The following is a 14,802-nucleotide window of genomic DNA, read 5'->3' on the forward strand; positions in this document are numbered from 1 at the left end:
CATATTGCGTATTTCTACAAAGTGTAGAAAACCCAAGATTAATCATTGTTTGCATATACCACACTTTGTAGAAACCAACCTCAGTTTCTTCCATGAAGGCAAAGTGGAAGAACAAAGGAGCAAACTCAAGGTTGCCATCGGAAACTTCTGCTGTGGGTTTTTGGTGAGGGGGGTGTGGGGGGGAGGATATGAAAAACACTTTAGAGACACCTTACTAGCTGCATTTCCCACCAGGCGAAGAGCAGGAATAATTGTTCTTGGGGTCAGTAGTAGAGAAAGTATACTTTGAATTGAATAAAAGAGAAAAAAAGCTGATAAACATCCTAGTGGGCTGATTTTAACTGGGGCAGGAGAAATCTGGTTTTCCCTCAAGGCTATTTAAATCATCATCTCTCTGCTGACCCTGGCGTTTTGCACCGGTCCTGAACTTCAGCTATGTGTCGCCCGGCTTTACAGTATCAAATCAGGGGGGCGGGATCCTCATCTCTGAAGTCTCTCCAGCCATGAGTCACTCACCTGCTAATCCCCTTGTAAACTGTAGCATAAGAACCTTCACCCAGCTTCTCCAAGTTCAAGTACGATGAGGCTGCCCCAAAAGGGAGGCTCTTCCTCTGCTTAAGGGGAACAGGTAGGGGTGAGAGGTGGGAAGGAAAGAAAGAGCACTTTTTATAGTGTAGACTCCCCCCCCCCCCCCCCCCCCCCGAGAAATTTGCCAGAGTGTACTTGGAAGGTGCGCTCAGTAACTGCCCCGGCCGCGGCCGCCTCCCTAGGCCAGCACACGGTAAGTCCTCGCTCGGCGCCGCCGCTCACTCACCCACGGAAAGCCCCGCCTCGGATGCTCTTCCTGAAAAGACTCACTGTTGCTCCGCGGCCTTTTACTCTCGACCTTCCGGGCACGGACGGCCTCGAGTCCCCTGGGGTGAAATGAAGTCATGGAACTCGATGCTTCTTTTAGGTCTGTTAGCTGGAAAAAAAGGGGAAGTGCAGGAATAAAATTTATGCAAAGTCAAGACTTAGTAGCTGGTATAAACAATTCTTTTTTTTTTTTTGTCCTGATTTTCACTTTTCAAATATTTTCTAAGCTTCTGTACCCCCCAAAGGCACCTTTTCTGGAAATCAGATCACTTAAAAAAACAAAAGCAAAAAAATTTAATGATATCAGTTGTTGAAACACTATATTCTTTCTTCACCTAAAAAAAATGTCTTTAAAATTTAGGTTAACCTAAATTTTTATGATACATAGTTTCCAATTTTTCTCTGTTTAACTCACACCTTCCCCCCCCCCCTCACATCCCCTTAATTTATCACTTTAGGGGGATAATTTTCTAGTATGGCACCACTAATCACCATGAGCTAATGATTGAAATTTTGAACCCATAGCAGAGCAATACTGCAGCTTGCTTTTTAAAGGTTCAGCTCTGTCTGTAGTTCAGCCCTGGAGAGATTTCAAGAGAATAACAACCACTCTCTCGGCTTCAAGTCAATTGACTTTCAGGCAGCCCGAAGCATAGGATTCTTTTTTCCTTTTGGTTTACAAGAGAATCCCCAAATTGGATAACAGTAGCCATAAATTCTCCGTGACTTTAATAGAATTTTCTTTTTATTGGTTTAGACCTACCGCAGAACAACCAGACCCTGCTACAGATCCGGGAGCCTCTGCGCTCCTGGGCTTATCGGCCGAGAAAGATGCCGCTGCGGGGGTGCCAGTACCTCGATCGCAGCGGCCTCCGCGGTCACGGGCGCGCTGCTCCCACAGCCGCGCGCATCGCCTGCCTCCCCGCAGCCGTGGCAGCCGCAGCCGGGCCGGACAGCCTTTGCGCACAGTTCTTGACCCATAATCTCCTAGGCTCAGGGAGAAAGCCCGCACTTGAACCTCTCCCTCTCCGCCTCTCCTGTCCCCGCGCACTCCCTTTTTGCCAGAGGTCAGCGGCGCTGGAGCTTTCATATGACTCACATGAGGGCTCTGCTGAAGCAGCCTCATGACTTCAGCAGTTTTTTCTTATCGGTGCAAGAAACTATACATCGGAAAGGCCGCCGCCTGCACGCGTGTGTGCACGCCTAAAAATAGGACGGCTAATATTGTATATAACGAAACCTGGCACAGTGAAGGCTCATATTCCAGCCACAAGTTAGTCCCACTGGTATACACAGTTTTTATAAATTTATATTGCTTATCCATGTAAATAATAATGGTACTTATTAGCTTCCCTGGTGCTACCGTGGACACGGTGAGAAATATTTTCTCCCTGCCTTCTTATCTGAGAGCATTTTGCTGTTTAGACTTTAAAATATATTTGTAACCTAACCAATTCTTAGCAGCCAAAGGAAGCACAGAATCATAGAACAGGAAGAAAGCTGAAGATGGGGGCTCCGCCTTCACTCTTCACCTTCAAGCAACAGTGTATCTAATAGTCCCAGAGGGGTGGCCATTCATTCATTAATCCAAAAACTATCTAGCCAGTGCCTGTGTTGTTCTTACTATACAGAGAGTTACCCATAGTGGAGAGAGAGGAATTTGCATAAAACAGCTCCTTCTTTTCCTCTTTCCCTCCCTCGTCCCCTTTCTTCCTTTCACATAAATGTAATTAATGTTTACTGTATTACTAGAATGGCATGTCAAGGATCTAGCTTAAGCTAGTTTGTAGTCTTTGAACAGGACTTTTTACTTTCATAGACTCCTAAGGTTGGTTATTGCCACTATAATGCACTAATCTGAGTGAGACAGAATGTAGCTACACACACACACTCACTGTCATTAAAGGAAAAGGTAAGGCATGTCTAGTATCACAACAATATTTATGTATATTTGACATATGAGTCCCACAATGGTTTAAAAAACCTTTCAGATAATTTATACGAGCATGTATTAAAGTTTTATTTCAATATTACCACAAGAGAAAAGACCTAGAACAGGCCAATTGAAAGAGTCACTCTTTCAAACTAGAGACATGTATTTCTTTTTAAAAGGTGACTACTCACATTAATACAAAAAGATTAAAGAATATTTGGTGAAAGACTATTGAACTTTTGACTGACGATCAACAGAGAGTGATAAAAGCTAGTTTCTCAGAATATTTCATAACTCCATTAAAATTTATCATAGTTAGGTTATATTTTATCAGAAATGCTGATTGCTTCCTGAAAGGAGATGATATTATAGGTTATTAATAATTTCAGGCTAGCTTCTCCCACACTACATTTTTAGAGTCCCTTTTCCTTTCTTAATTGGTGTGTATTCAAACTACAATGTTTAGTTGAGAGTTTCAGGTTTCCAGTCTTTGCACTCTTCTTTTATTTAATGGAGGCTGATTACTAGGAATTATGGTCGAATTATAACCTTTCTAGAATATGTAGGTTTTCACAAGCACTCAACAGATGAGAAGTAATGTGAACTCTGTGTCAGAAACATTCAAAATAATCCATATACATCCATATAAATAAAGTACAGCTGTTAAAAAAAAAAAAGGAAGACTTGTAAAAAAAATTGCTTGCAGTGATCATCAAAATATATTGTTAAGTGAAAAAAGTAAAATTCTTTTTTGTACCTTTTGTGGCAAAAAAAGAGGGGAAATAAAGCGTAGTCAGGTGCTGGCCAGGTGGGTCAGTGGATCGGACCGCTGCCCCATGCCCCAAAAGGTGGCAGGTTCAATTCCCAGTCAGGGCACATACCTAGGTTGGGGGTTTGAACCCAGATTGGGATGAGTTCAGGAAGCAACTGGTCAATGTTTCTCTCTCACATCTCTCTCTAAAATCTATTTTAAAAAAATATCCTCGGGTAAAGAATAAAAAATAAATAAATAAATAAATAAATAAATAAATAAATAAAGTGTAATCAGTAGTTTTACTAATAGTAGCAGTATTACTATTATTATTTTGAAACTCTTATTGGTGTACTTTAGGATTAAACAAGTAATTAGGCTAATGTCATTGGTATGAACTTGTGAGTTTTTTCCTTTAAAAACATGCTCTGTGGTCGGCCCTCAAACTGAAGGGGTCCCGGGTTTGATTACAGGGTATGTACCTCAGTTGTGGGCTCAATCCCCGGCCTGGGTCCAGTGCATCTGAGAGGCAAGCAATCAATGTGTCTCTCTCACATCGATGTTTCTCTCTTTCTCTTCCACTCTCTGAAAAGCAATGGAAAAATATCATTGGGTGAAGATTAAAAAAAAAAAAAAAAAAAAAAGCTCTGTCAACCCAAAAGATGTAAAGATGTAGAAACAGTGACAACTCAATAGCAATAAGCAACCCTAGAGCTCCTTTGTGGTCTCTAAATATGGTTATTTTAAAAAACCCAAGCACCTATGGAGAAATGGTGGCTGGATGTCTGGAGCATGAAATCTCAGAAGTTATCAAGAAAGATGTCAGGCTCATCTTAAGCCAAGGGGGGTCCTGTCAAAAGAACATAGGAGCCAACTTGAAGGGACTCCTTTCTTATGTTATTATTAAAATTCTTTCTTTTCTTTCTTTCTTCTTTCTCTTCTTTCTTTCTTTTCTTTCTTTCTTTCTTTCTTTCTTTTTCTTTCTTTCTTTCTTTCTTCTTCCTTCCTTCCTTCCTTCCTTCCTTCCTTCCTTCCTTCCTTCCTTCCTTCCTTCCTTCCTTCCTTCTTTCTTTCTTTCTTTCTTTCTTTCTTCTCCCTCCCTCCCTCCCTCCCTCCCTCCCTCCCTCCCTCCCTCCCTCCCTCCCTCCCTCCCTTCCTTCCTTCCTTCCTTCCTTCCTTCCTTCCTTCCTTCCTTCCTTCCTTCCTTCCTTCCTTCCTTCTTTCTGTTGTTGAAAGTATTAGAGATGTCCCCCATCCCCCCCCCCATTGATCCTGTCCACCCCAGGTCTGCCCCACCCCCAGGCCTTGCCCATACTATTATCTGTGTCCATGGGTTATGCATTTATGCATTTAAGTTCTTTGATTAATCTCTTCCCACTCACTTCCCCACCCCCACCTTCCTTCTGAGATTCCTCAGTCTGTTCCATGCTTCTGTGTCTCTGGATCTATTTTATTAATCAGTTTATTTTGTTCATTATATTCCACGTATGAGTGAGATTATGTGATACTTGTTTTTCTCTGCCTGGCTTGTTTTGTTTAGCATAATATTCTCCAGGTCCATCCATACTGACCCAAAGGGTACGAGATCCTTCTTTTTACAGCTGCGTAGTATTCCATGGTGTAAATGTCCCATAGCTTTTTTATCCACTCATCTACTGATGGGCACTTGGGCTGTTTCCAGATCTTATAGCTGTTATAAATTGCACTGCTATAAACATAGGGGTGCATAAGTTCCTTCTGACTGGTGTTTCGGGTTTCTTAGGATATGTTCCTAGAATTGGGATCACTGGGTCAAATGGCAGTTCCATATTTAATATTTTAAGGAAACTTCATACTGTTTCCCATAGTGGCTGCACCAGTCTGCATTCCCACCAGCAGTGTACTAGGGTTCCCTTTTGCAAAGGACTCCAATCTTGCTTAAGATAGGACAATTCAAATGTGAAAATAATGTAATGTATTGAATGCACCAAATATGTAAAATTCATAACTTTATGGTGATTATAAGTAAAAATGGTTGCTTGGATGTTTCTGGTGCACCAACTCAGTACTCTGAATACTGATAAAGGGGGACAATCAAGTATTTATTTAGTCTTTTCTATACAAATTGTTTTTCCAGGGTTATAAAATAGTTAATAAGGAGAAAATTTTCCTCATAGAAGATTTCCAGCTAATAAAGGCAGAAGAAATGTTAGAAGTAGAAATTCACTATTATGCAATCCTTAATGCAATAATAGATCTAAGCAACAATCATCAACGGGTGCTAAAATCGTTAGGCAAAAGATTGATAAGGAGCTCACTTTTGTGTGTTTAAGAATTTTCTAAATAAGAAAGTAGAAAAAAATATTTTAAAAAACACATTCACATGAAATTCATACATTTTGATTATTTATTTCCTTATATTCATTTCTGCCTGCTTTTAGTGTGTGTGTCTCTAGATAAAAGTACAAGAGTAGTTTCACCACCAAAGGGGTTCTTGTCCCCCTGAGAAGAAAGAAGTCAGGAGAGGAGGCAAAGTGAATTCAAGAGGTTTACTGAAAACAAAGTAAAGGGAAAGACTAAAGGGAGGGGGCTTGATGCACAGAGGGAGCGTAGGCTAATGACAGCGTGGCTCCCCCAAACTGCTGCTGGGGTCTGGTTTATGTAGGCCTGGGTTCTTCATGCAGGTGACGAGGGAGCTCTTTGCTTTCCAGGTTTCCCGTTGGCTGGTGTCTACTGGATCAGGTGCAGAGCAGAGCACGTTGGGGAGTGGAAACTTTAAATTTATCCAGGAGAGTCTTTAAAAAAAAAAATTGAAGAACATTGCCATCCATTTAAGAGAGACTCAGCCTGCCCAGCCAGTGTGGCTCAGTTGGCTGAGCTTCCTTCCATGCACCAGGAGGTCATATTGATTAGCATATTGATTAGCATATTGATTAGCCTACAGGGTGATGGCTCCATCCCCAGTGTGGGGTGTATAGGAGGCAGCCGGTCCATGTTTCTCTCTCATTGATGTTTCTCTCTCTCTCTTCCTCTCCTTCCCTCTCTCCGAAATCAATAAAAATATGTTTTTTTAAAAAGAGAGAGAGCCTGGCCAGCATGGCTCAGAGGTTGAGCATCAACCTATGATCCAGGAGATCGCAGTTCGATTCCCAGTCAGGGCACATGCCCCGGCTGTGGGCTCGATCCCCAGTCAGGGGCATGCAGGAGGCAGCTGGTAGGTGACTCTCTTATCATGGATGTTTCCATTTCTCTCTCCCTCTCCCTGAAATCAATAAAGATGTATTTTTAAAAATTTTTTTCAAAAAGAGAGAGAGGGGCTCAGCCTGTTTCAGTAGTAGTAGTAATAACAGTAGCAGTTTGCTAGGAGTCAGACTCCTTGCTGATCCTGCAACTCCATGGCAATGAGTAGGCAGCATTATTACCCCCACTTAATCAGGCGGGTACTGAGTCTTACAGAATTTATGTAACTTTCCCAAGGTTACAAAACTAGCAAATAGTAGAAAATATTTATAAAGACTACTAAATTTTCCAAATTTTATTTAATGAGGAGACACTGATAATTGTATTTGCACAAAAATCTCTGTGTGGTCTCATTTCTCATCAATTATTAGGACTAGATTTAAATTAGTTACTATATTTAAGGTGAACCAGTAACAGTCCATAAATCAGAACTCATGTGATATCTTCTTTGGTCCAAACAAAAGCTACAGAGTATGATTCTTAAATCACATGTCTTCCTTCTTCCTGGAGTACTTTCAACATTTCTTTTTTTTGTTTTACTCGGAACTTTTACATGCTGAGAGTGCTGCCTGCTGACAACAAGCAGGACTGCAAGCACATGGCATCTGGGTCTCCTTTGTAATTTGACATGCATTTGTGGTCCTTCTTTACATCATATTATTATTGCACATTAGTCTGCTACTTGTTTACTTGTACTTAGTTTTCACAATGAGGTTGATGGTGTAAGTTCCAGTGCTATCTATTTCCACTGCCTTCAGGAAAGACAAAGGTTCAAAACTAATGAACTAATGAAAAAACATGTGGAGCAAGATGGCCGTGTTTCTAAATTTCACAAGTTCTTATTGATTTAAGAAAATTCCTAGAGCCCTTGGGAATTTCTGCTCAGAAATGCCAAGTGCCCCAAGTTACCAGTTTTCTAGCATTAAATTCTGTGCTCCTGGCTGTAATACTAGATCCTGTCTCACATTCAGGCTCTCCCCACATCCTGGCCTTCACTCACAAAGAGTAGTTTAACCTGTTGTGTGAACTACAGATGGAATGCTCAAGCATGCTGAGCGATTCCATATGTGCAGATCCACGTTCTGAAACTACTGGAAATAATGACAGGTTAAAAGAGACATTTCACAGGCTGGTAAAGAAATCTAATTGCAAGGTGTTCCTCTGACAGAATGGTTTAGCTTGTGAAACAACGCAATTATATTCAACACTGTACCTAAAAAGGACCCTTTGTCTAAAACTATATAGGAATCCTTGGGAATCTAGATGCAGGGAAAGTGGTAGACTCCCTATTTCCAGTATAAGCAAAAAATAAACTTGTGCTTCTACAGACCAGATGTTTTCTGTTGTTATTTGCATTTGTATGATTGCTTGTTTGTTTTAATTTCTTGAATCAATGCATTCAGAGAAAATTCCAGAAATGACTTGAACTGATGATTTGTTGCCCACTGAAATCAAGGGCACCAATTTTACATTTAATTTTCCGCTTTCAACATAACAGCATGATTTTTTAAAGAATGATTTAATGTTCTTTTAATAAAGATTTGCAGATATAGGATGATCCCATGGTGAGGTAACTTGTTACATATTTTGTCAAAGTTTTCTGGCTACAGGTAGAGAAAAAAGTGACAATAATAATAAGGGAAACACATGGTTTACTTGTATTTACTCTTAACAATTCTGTCATCAGAAGTATTAAATAATTTGCCCAAGGACACACAGGAAAGAAGTGGTGAAGCCAGGATTTAAACCAAGGCAGAGCAGCTTCAAAGTGCATACTTTATTATTATTATTATTTTTAATCCTCATTCGAGGATATTTTTTCCATTGCTTTTCAGAGAGAGAGTGGAAGGGAGAAAGAGAGAAAAAAACATCAATATGAGAGAGACACACTGATTGGTTGCCTCCCACAAGCACCGGACTGGGACCTGGATCGAGCCTGCAACCGAGGTATGTGCCCTTGGCTGGAATTGAACCTGGGACCCTTCAGTCTGCAGGCCAACTCTCTAACCACTGAGCCAAAACAGCTAGGGCCAAAGTGCATACTTTTAAACCTATCTGAACACTTTCCTTCTTGATGCAAATTAAGAATTGGGGGATAATCAGTCATACCAAAGAGTTTCCATGCCTCTTCTTGGCCCTCCCTTCCTTTACTAGGCAATTCCACCTAATATGGCTACCATTTTTTTCCTCTGTTCTAAACAAGCATTTCATATACATTATCTCATTTAAATGTGACATAGGTATTTATTACCCCAATTTTAGATGAGAAAACTGGGGACTGTCCAAAAGTTCTTAGAGTGCAGTTGTTAGAATTTAAACTGGTATTGATTGACTTTAGGATCTATGCTCTTAACCATGTCTCCACCCAGTGAGCACCCAGGTGCTGTGAGTACCGGTTTTCCTGACACATAGTGGGTCCACCAACTCGTCACACAGGACTTTTGTTCCCTGGTACTCAGATTATACCCTAACCCATATGAAAGAACTTTCTCTCTGACAGGAAACACGCATCCCTGAAGGTGTAAGCTGAGGTGCGTGCCCTCCATCTGCAGTTTTCAACTGCCTGCCTCTTTCTAGCAGCCCCTCAGGCAGTGGACAACCAGAACAGTCAGTTCACGATAGAAGCGCTCAGGCTGCTGACTGGAGAATAACGACACCTTTATACAACTTGTTAATTTCTGTGAAGTACACTAAATGCTCCCGTAACCTTCTTTAACGCTGCCCTGAAGTTTCTTGCTCCGCCAGTCCAGGGACAGGCTTGGAAGCCCACCCCCTGCCATGCTGGCGTAGCGCATTCCACAGTGCTAGACGCACAAGAGTTTTAGTGCTGTTTGAAAACGACTCCTGCAAGTTACCATTACTTTAAAACATACATATATTGTGGGTACACAAATACAAATAAACACAACTTACAAAAACCTAACTTGTAAATTTCTGATACCCCCAAGCTGTGTGGGACCCTCTGTGACTCCCCCCGCTAGCTCCATCCTGGGGCGCCTGGCCCCGCCAGCCCAGTTCGGGAAAGCAGCCAGCCTTGTGCCAACAGCACCACTCGGTGGCCAGGATGGAGAACTGGCCAAATCAACTTTACTTCCCTCCAAACTTCTTTTTCCTCAAGAGACTACTCCTCCCAAACCCCACATCTCTCCTCTCGCCACACATTCACCTTTGCCACTCACAGCCAAGGTGATTCCACCTCAGGCAACCTCTCAAATTTACACACATAGTTTTACAAAACTCTTTTTTCTTAACCCCACCCAGTTACTTCGTAAGCTTTTCTTATTCCAACTGCCTTTACCTGCTTTTCTTTAAGTACCAGCATCCATGAAAAAGTACTTAATATCACCTTGTCTTTTTAAAATTATTCAGTATTGAAAAAGTATTGCTTTCATTTTTTTTTTTCATTGCAAATGCACATTATATGAACATCATAAATCACATAACATTTGTAGATTAGTTCAGGAACTAATACATTATTTACCTCACTGTTTCTATTGGAAAACATGTTCTAAGTTTCAAGCAACTCACTTGAAAATAAATACTTGGGACACTTTTTTTGGTAGGTTGGGCCTAAATGCTTTCTTTAAATGTTTACAACTACATACATGTTATACATTGTAATACACACACAAAAAAGAGGCTTTTAGCCCAAACTACTGCTCTTTATTTTTAGCAAAAAAAAAAAAAAAAAAAAAAGGGTAACTAATGCCCATATTAGGAATATATTACATAAAAGTAACTCAGATACAAAATATATAGATATTTACATTTTATTAAAGCATGCTTGCTTTAGTGGATACTTGTATGTTATAATACAGGACTTCAGAACATATGTCTCAACAGCTCTCATCTAGCTTTGAGTTTCCATTCTAAAAATAAGTTAGCATTTTGTTACCTACATCTGGTGATTAGTCATTCCATCCACTAATTATTTTTGGTATGAGATGAATAGAAGCATTTCTATTTAAATCATTCCCCAAATTACAACACGCCATCAGCAGGTCTGGCTCCTTATTTTGGTGATTATCTTCCTGCATGAAGCTCAGCCACATAGTAAGTGCTCCCAGATGTCAATGAGAGTTGGGAGCTCCTTTTCTAAAATCTCAACCACTCAGAATCTCAGCATCCATTTTTGAAAACAAAGGTCTAAGTTGTTTTCTACTACCCTTTTAAACTTGGGATAGAAATGTTATCTAATTCAGTAAGAATAAAAAGTGTAACATACACATACACAGCCTCTATTTTAATACGTAGAATATGATACACAGACTATAACTCTATAGCCCAGAAGATCTTTCTGTGGTATACTTTTAAAATTCCTTTTTGATCATTTCTGATTAAATATCCTCAAAGGCCCCCTTCCCCAATGGAGTCAGTCTAAATTCCTGAGGTTGGATCTGACAACCTGACTCTACCCTGCCCCGCCCATCACAATTCCCCAGTCATTCGCCTATGGTCACTTTAGTCACACCGGCAGCCTCGCTGTCCAACACACTCTCCTTGCTCTTCTGTTTCTTGTATGGCATGTTCTTCCCTTGGCTGTACCTATCCTTCCTTCAAGGCCTGGCTGAGGTTCCATCTTTGCTCTGAACCTTTCTTTACTTCGATTCTCCCTATTCCTACCCCCCTCTCTTTAAAGGCTGAGCTTCTGGATCACTGATTGTCTGAACTATGTATTCTAATAACTATTTTCACTGTTTTCCTAACAAATTAATAAGTACATTCTTTGAGAGCATGAACTTTATCTTATATTCCTTTCAGGTTCCTAATAAATGGCTGTTACAGTAAATAATATAGCATTTATACATGTGTGTGAAAGCACCCCCACCCCACACATATGCACAAACAGAGGATGGGGCCTAGAACCCGTGCTTACTTCTTGCTTATTCTGACCCCACTGAGTACATCCCTGCACACTGCCCCCCATGGGTCATTCTCAGTTCCTAACACCAGCCTTCACTGACCGTTACTTCTGTTCTGTTATCCTCTATCATCTCTGTTTTGAACCCTACTTTTTATCTTAATCTTGAACTACTCAAAACTTGCTCCAGTGGGAGTTGAGGTATGTGTGTTTGGGGTGGAGGGGGGAGCAGAGAATGTGGAGTTTGGCAATCAAGATTTGGAGGCCTGGGTGTGAGTCCCTCTGCCTGGCTTAGAGTAGTTGGATTAACCTGGACAAGTCAGTAGGCTTCAGTTTCTTCATGTGTATTTTTGGAATAATTATACCTATCACGGGGTTGTTTTAAGGATAAATTGCACATATGAAACATTTTGCAAATACTATATTATAAAATATATTGTATTGCAATATTATCAGAATTAGCCCAAATATCATTACGTTCCAGAGGCTGCACACACACCCCCCCTTACACGCACACACACACAGATACACATTCACACACTCACTCATGGATTGTCCCAGGGCAGGTAAACCATTGCCTTCAGTCCTTTTGACTGCTGAGCCTAGGAGGATCCTTGTCTTCTGACTTTTAAGAATAGGAAAGTGGGAGAATCATTCCTCAATTCCTCCCAGTGGGTAATCAGTCAGAAGACTGGAACTAGAACCAATGTCAGTCAGAATAGCTGGCAGAAGAGCCAAGTACTTGTATCTACATCAGTGAACTGTATTTCAACAAACTGTTAAATTGCTAGCTCTCAATAAACAATTTTATTGAACAATTGCTAACGTCTCTAGAGCATTGCACTAGTCTCTGGAGAATAAAAAAATGAGAAAAACACTATCTGGGAGCTTAGAATCTAACAAGAGAGACAGAGACATACTGGTTTGCAAATTAGTGGAATACATGCCATACTAAAAGAGCTTATACATATTTATAAGTAGATTCAACTCAGCTTGTGCACTGAGAGTACTTGAGTCTATGACGATGTATAGAAAGCCATGTTGGATATCTTTTCTTTTTTTCCCCTTTGAGGTCGGATTCTTTGGAAACAGGAAATACAAGTTTGCTATCATATCAACTATTTGGCTTCTTTAAAGCTTGGGTTTGGGGTACCTATTCTATACCTTGATTCCACACTCCATCCAGCTACTGCCCCAGTTTTGTCTTTTCCCCCACTTCACAGCAAAACTTGAAGGAAATGTCTACTTCCTCGCCTCCTATTCTAACTCACCCCCAATCAAGCCTCTATGTTTACTGCTCCACTGAACCTGCTCTTCTTGCCAAGTCACCAGAGATTCCATCTTATCACACCCCCAAGCTACTTCTCAGACTTTATCTTACTTTACTGTTTAGCGGCATTCAACACCGTTTCTCATGCCACCCATCTGGAAAACCTCTCTGATTTCTGTGAGGTGAGCATTTTCCTAGTTGTCCTCCTACCTCTGTGGGGATTCTTCTGCAATCACCTCTCCTGGCTCCTCCTCGGCTCAACTTCCAAGTTTGGGAGGTACAGCCTATCTACACTTTCTTATCTACACTTTCCTCCCAGGTAATTTAACCTATTTCCCTTTAGCTTTCAATGGCACCTACGTGCAAATGACTCTCAATTCTCTACCTCCAGCCCTGACTTCTTCCTAGCACACCAACCGCCAATCTGACACTTCAACTTAGATGCCAAAAAGGTATCACAAAGTCAATGTCAAAAACAGACCTCTTGAACCATGCCAGATGCTTTTCCTTAGTCTTCTCAAGGTCAGAAAATGAAATTCTCATCAATCAGTTGCTCAGGAAAAAAACCAGGCAGCATACACATCCAATATCACATGTAATCTATCATTATACTGTGCCAGCTCTACTTTCAGAAAATATCTCAAATCTATAAAATTCTTAACATGTATTGCCATCACCCTAGTCCAAGGCATCGCCTCCCATCTGACCTAATGCAACACCTCTACGTGGTCTCCGTGCTTCCGTTCTTACTCTCTAGTGCTTAGTCAGGATGAACTTAAACAAGAAATGTTAATGTTCCTAAGTTTCAACCCTTGACTAAACTTCTTTTTAACATGTGTCATGAAGTAGGAAGTAGACAGTATGAACTCTCAAAAACATAAACCAGATCAGGTTACTCCCCCGCTTAAAACCTTCTGATGGTTGCCCCTTGCATTTAGAATAAAGGACAAACTCATATCCTAGCCCACCAACCCACACGATCACTACAACCTCATTGTGTACCACTCCTCTCTCTCTCTCACGCTCTCTGCTAGACATTTTTGCCTTCTTCTGTTTCTAAAACACACATATTTCCCCCTCAGAGAGCCCAGCAGGATTCTGAGCTAGATCTTCCCTATCTCCTCAATCTCTAAATCAGGGGTGGCGAACGCCTGGCCCACTGGCTGTAGCCGGAGAAATCATTTGTTCTGGCTCAGCCAAGTCAACCACAGGCAGCACACGAAATTCAATAAATCTGGGAGCTTTTTTTCATAGCTAATTTTTCAGTTGATAATTTTTTATGGCCTGTGAATAATGTTATAAATATCCAAATGGCCCTTGGCAGAAAAAAGGTTCCCTACCCCTGTTCTAAATAGAGGAGTGTCCCAGGGCTCAGGGCTCAGACTGCTTCTATATCTCCAGCCCTGACCTTTTTCCTCAACACAAGGCTCCTAGGTACAATTACCTACTTGACACCTCCATTCAGATCCCCGATAGCCATATAAGCTATATGTTCAAATATGAATATTTAGTACTTCCTCCTCATATCCAAAACATACTTTTTCCCATCTCAGTAAATAACAACACATTTTTACAAATACTCAGGCCTTAATTCCTCTCTCTTAAAGCTCTTGTCTAATCCATGAACAAATACTGTAGGCTCAACTTTCAAAATACATCAGGAATCTAACTCCTTCCTACCTCCTCCACTGCTACTCCAGGCCAAGCCGTCATGTTTGCCTCAACTATTGCAATCACCTCTTACTGATTTCCCTGCTTCCACTCTTAAACTCCTATGCTCTGATCAGTCTCCACAGAGCTAGAGCCTAAGTGTCATTCTTTTAAAACCAGATTACACCTTCTGTTCAAGGCCTTCCTGTGGCTGCCCTTATCACTCCAGATAAGCCCAAAGTCTTTTCCATGGCCTAAAGGAT

The 14,802-nt window shown here is 41.0% G+C and overlaps 1 protein-coding gene across 2 annotated transcripts in view; it reads right to left on the reverse strand.

Moving 5' to 3' along the window:
• CDK15 (cyclin dependent kinase 15) overlaps positions 1-1,928 on the reverse strand; it is a 78,150-nt gene extending 76,222 nt beyond the window's left edge. Inside the window, exons 1-3 of one of the 2 annotated variants that reach the window (XM_081142695.1) lie at positions 1,711-1,928; positions 815-964; positions 517-611 (exon numbers count right to left, since the gene is read on the reverse strand). In XM_081142695.1, coding sequence (XP_080998821.1) covers positions 517-611; positions 815-964; positions 1,711-1,836 — 371 coding nt within the window. In that variant the 5' untranslated portion in view covers positions 1,837-1,928. Of the gene's footprint in view, positions 1-516; positions 612-814; positions 965-1,618 lie in introns of both variants that reach the window. The other variant, XM_081142696.1, reaches the window with a different exon arrangement.
• Between the last annotated feature and the right edge of the window lie 12,874 nt (positions 1,929-14,802).

This window comes from Miniopterus schreibersii (genome assembly GCF_964146895.1).
Source record: "Miniopterus schreibersii genome assembly, chromosome: 7".
Classification (NCBI taxonomy): Eukaryota; Metazoa; Chordata; class Mammalia; order Chiroptera; family Miniopteridae; genus Miniopterus; species Miniopterus schreibersii.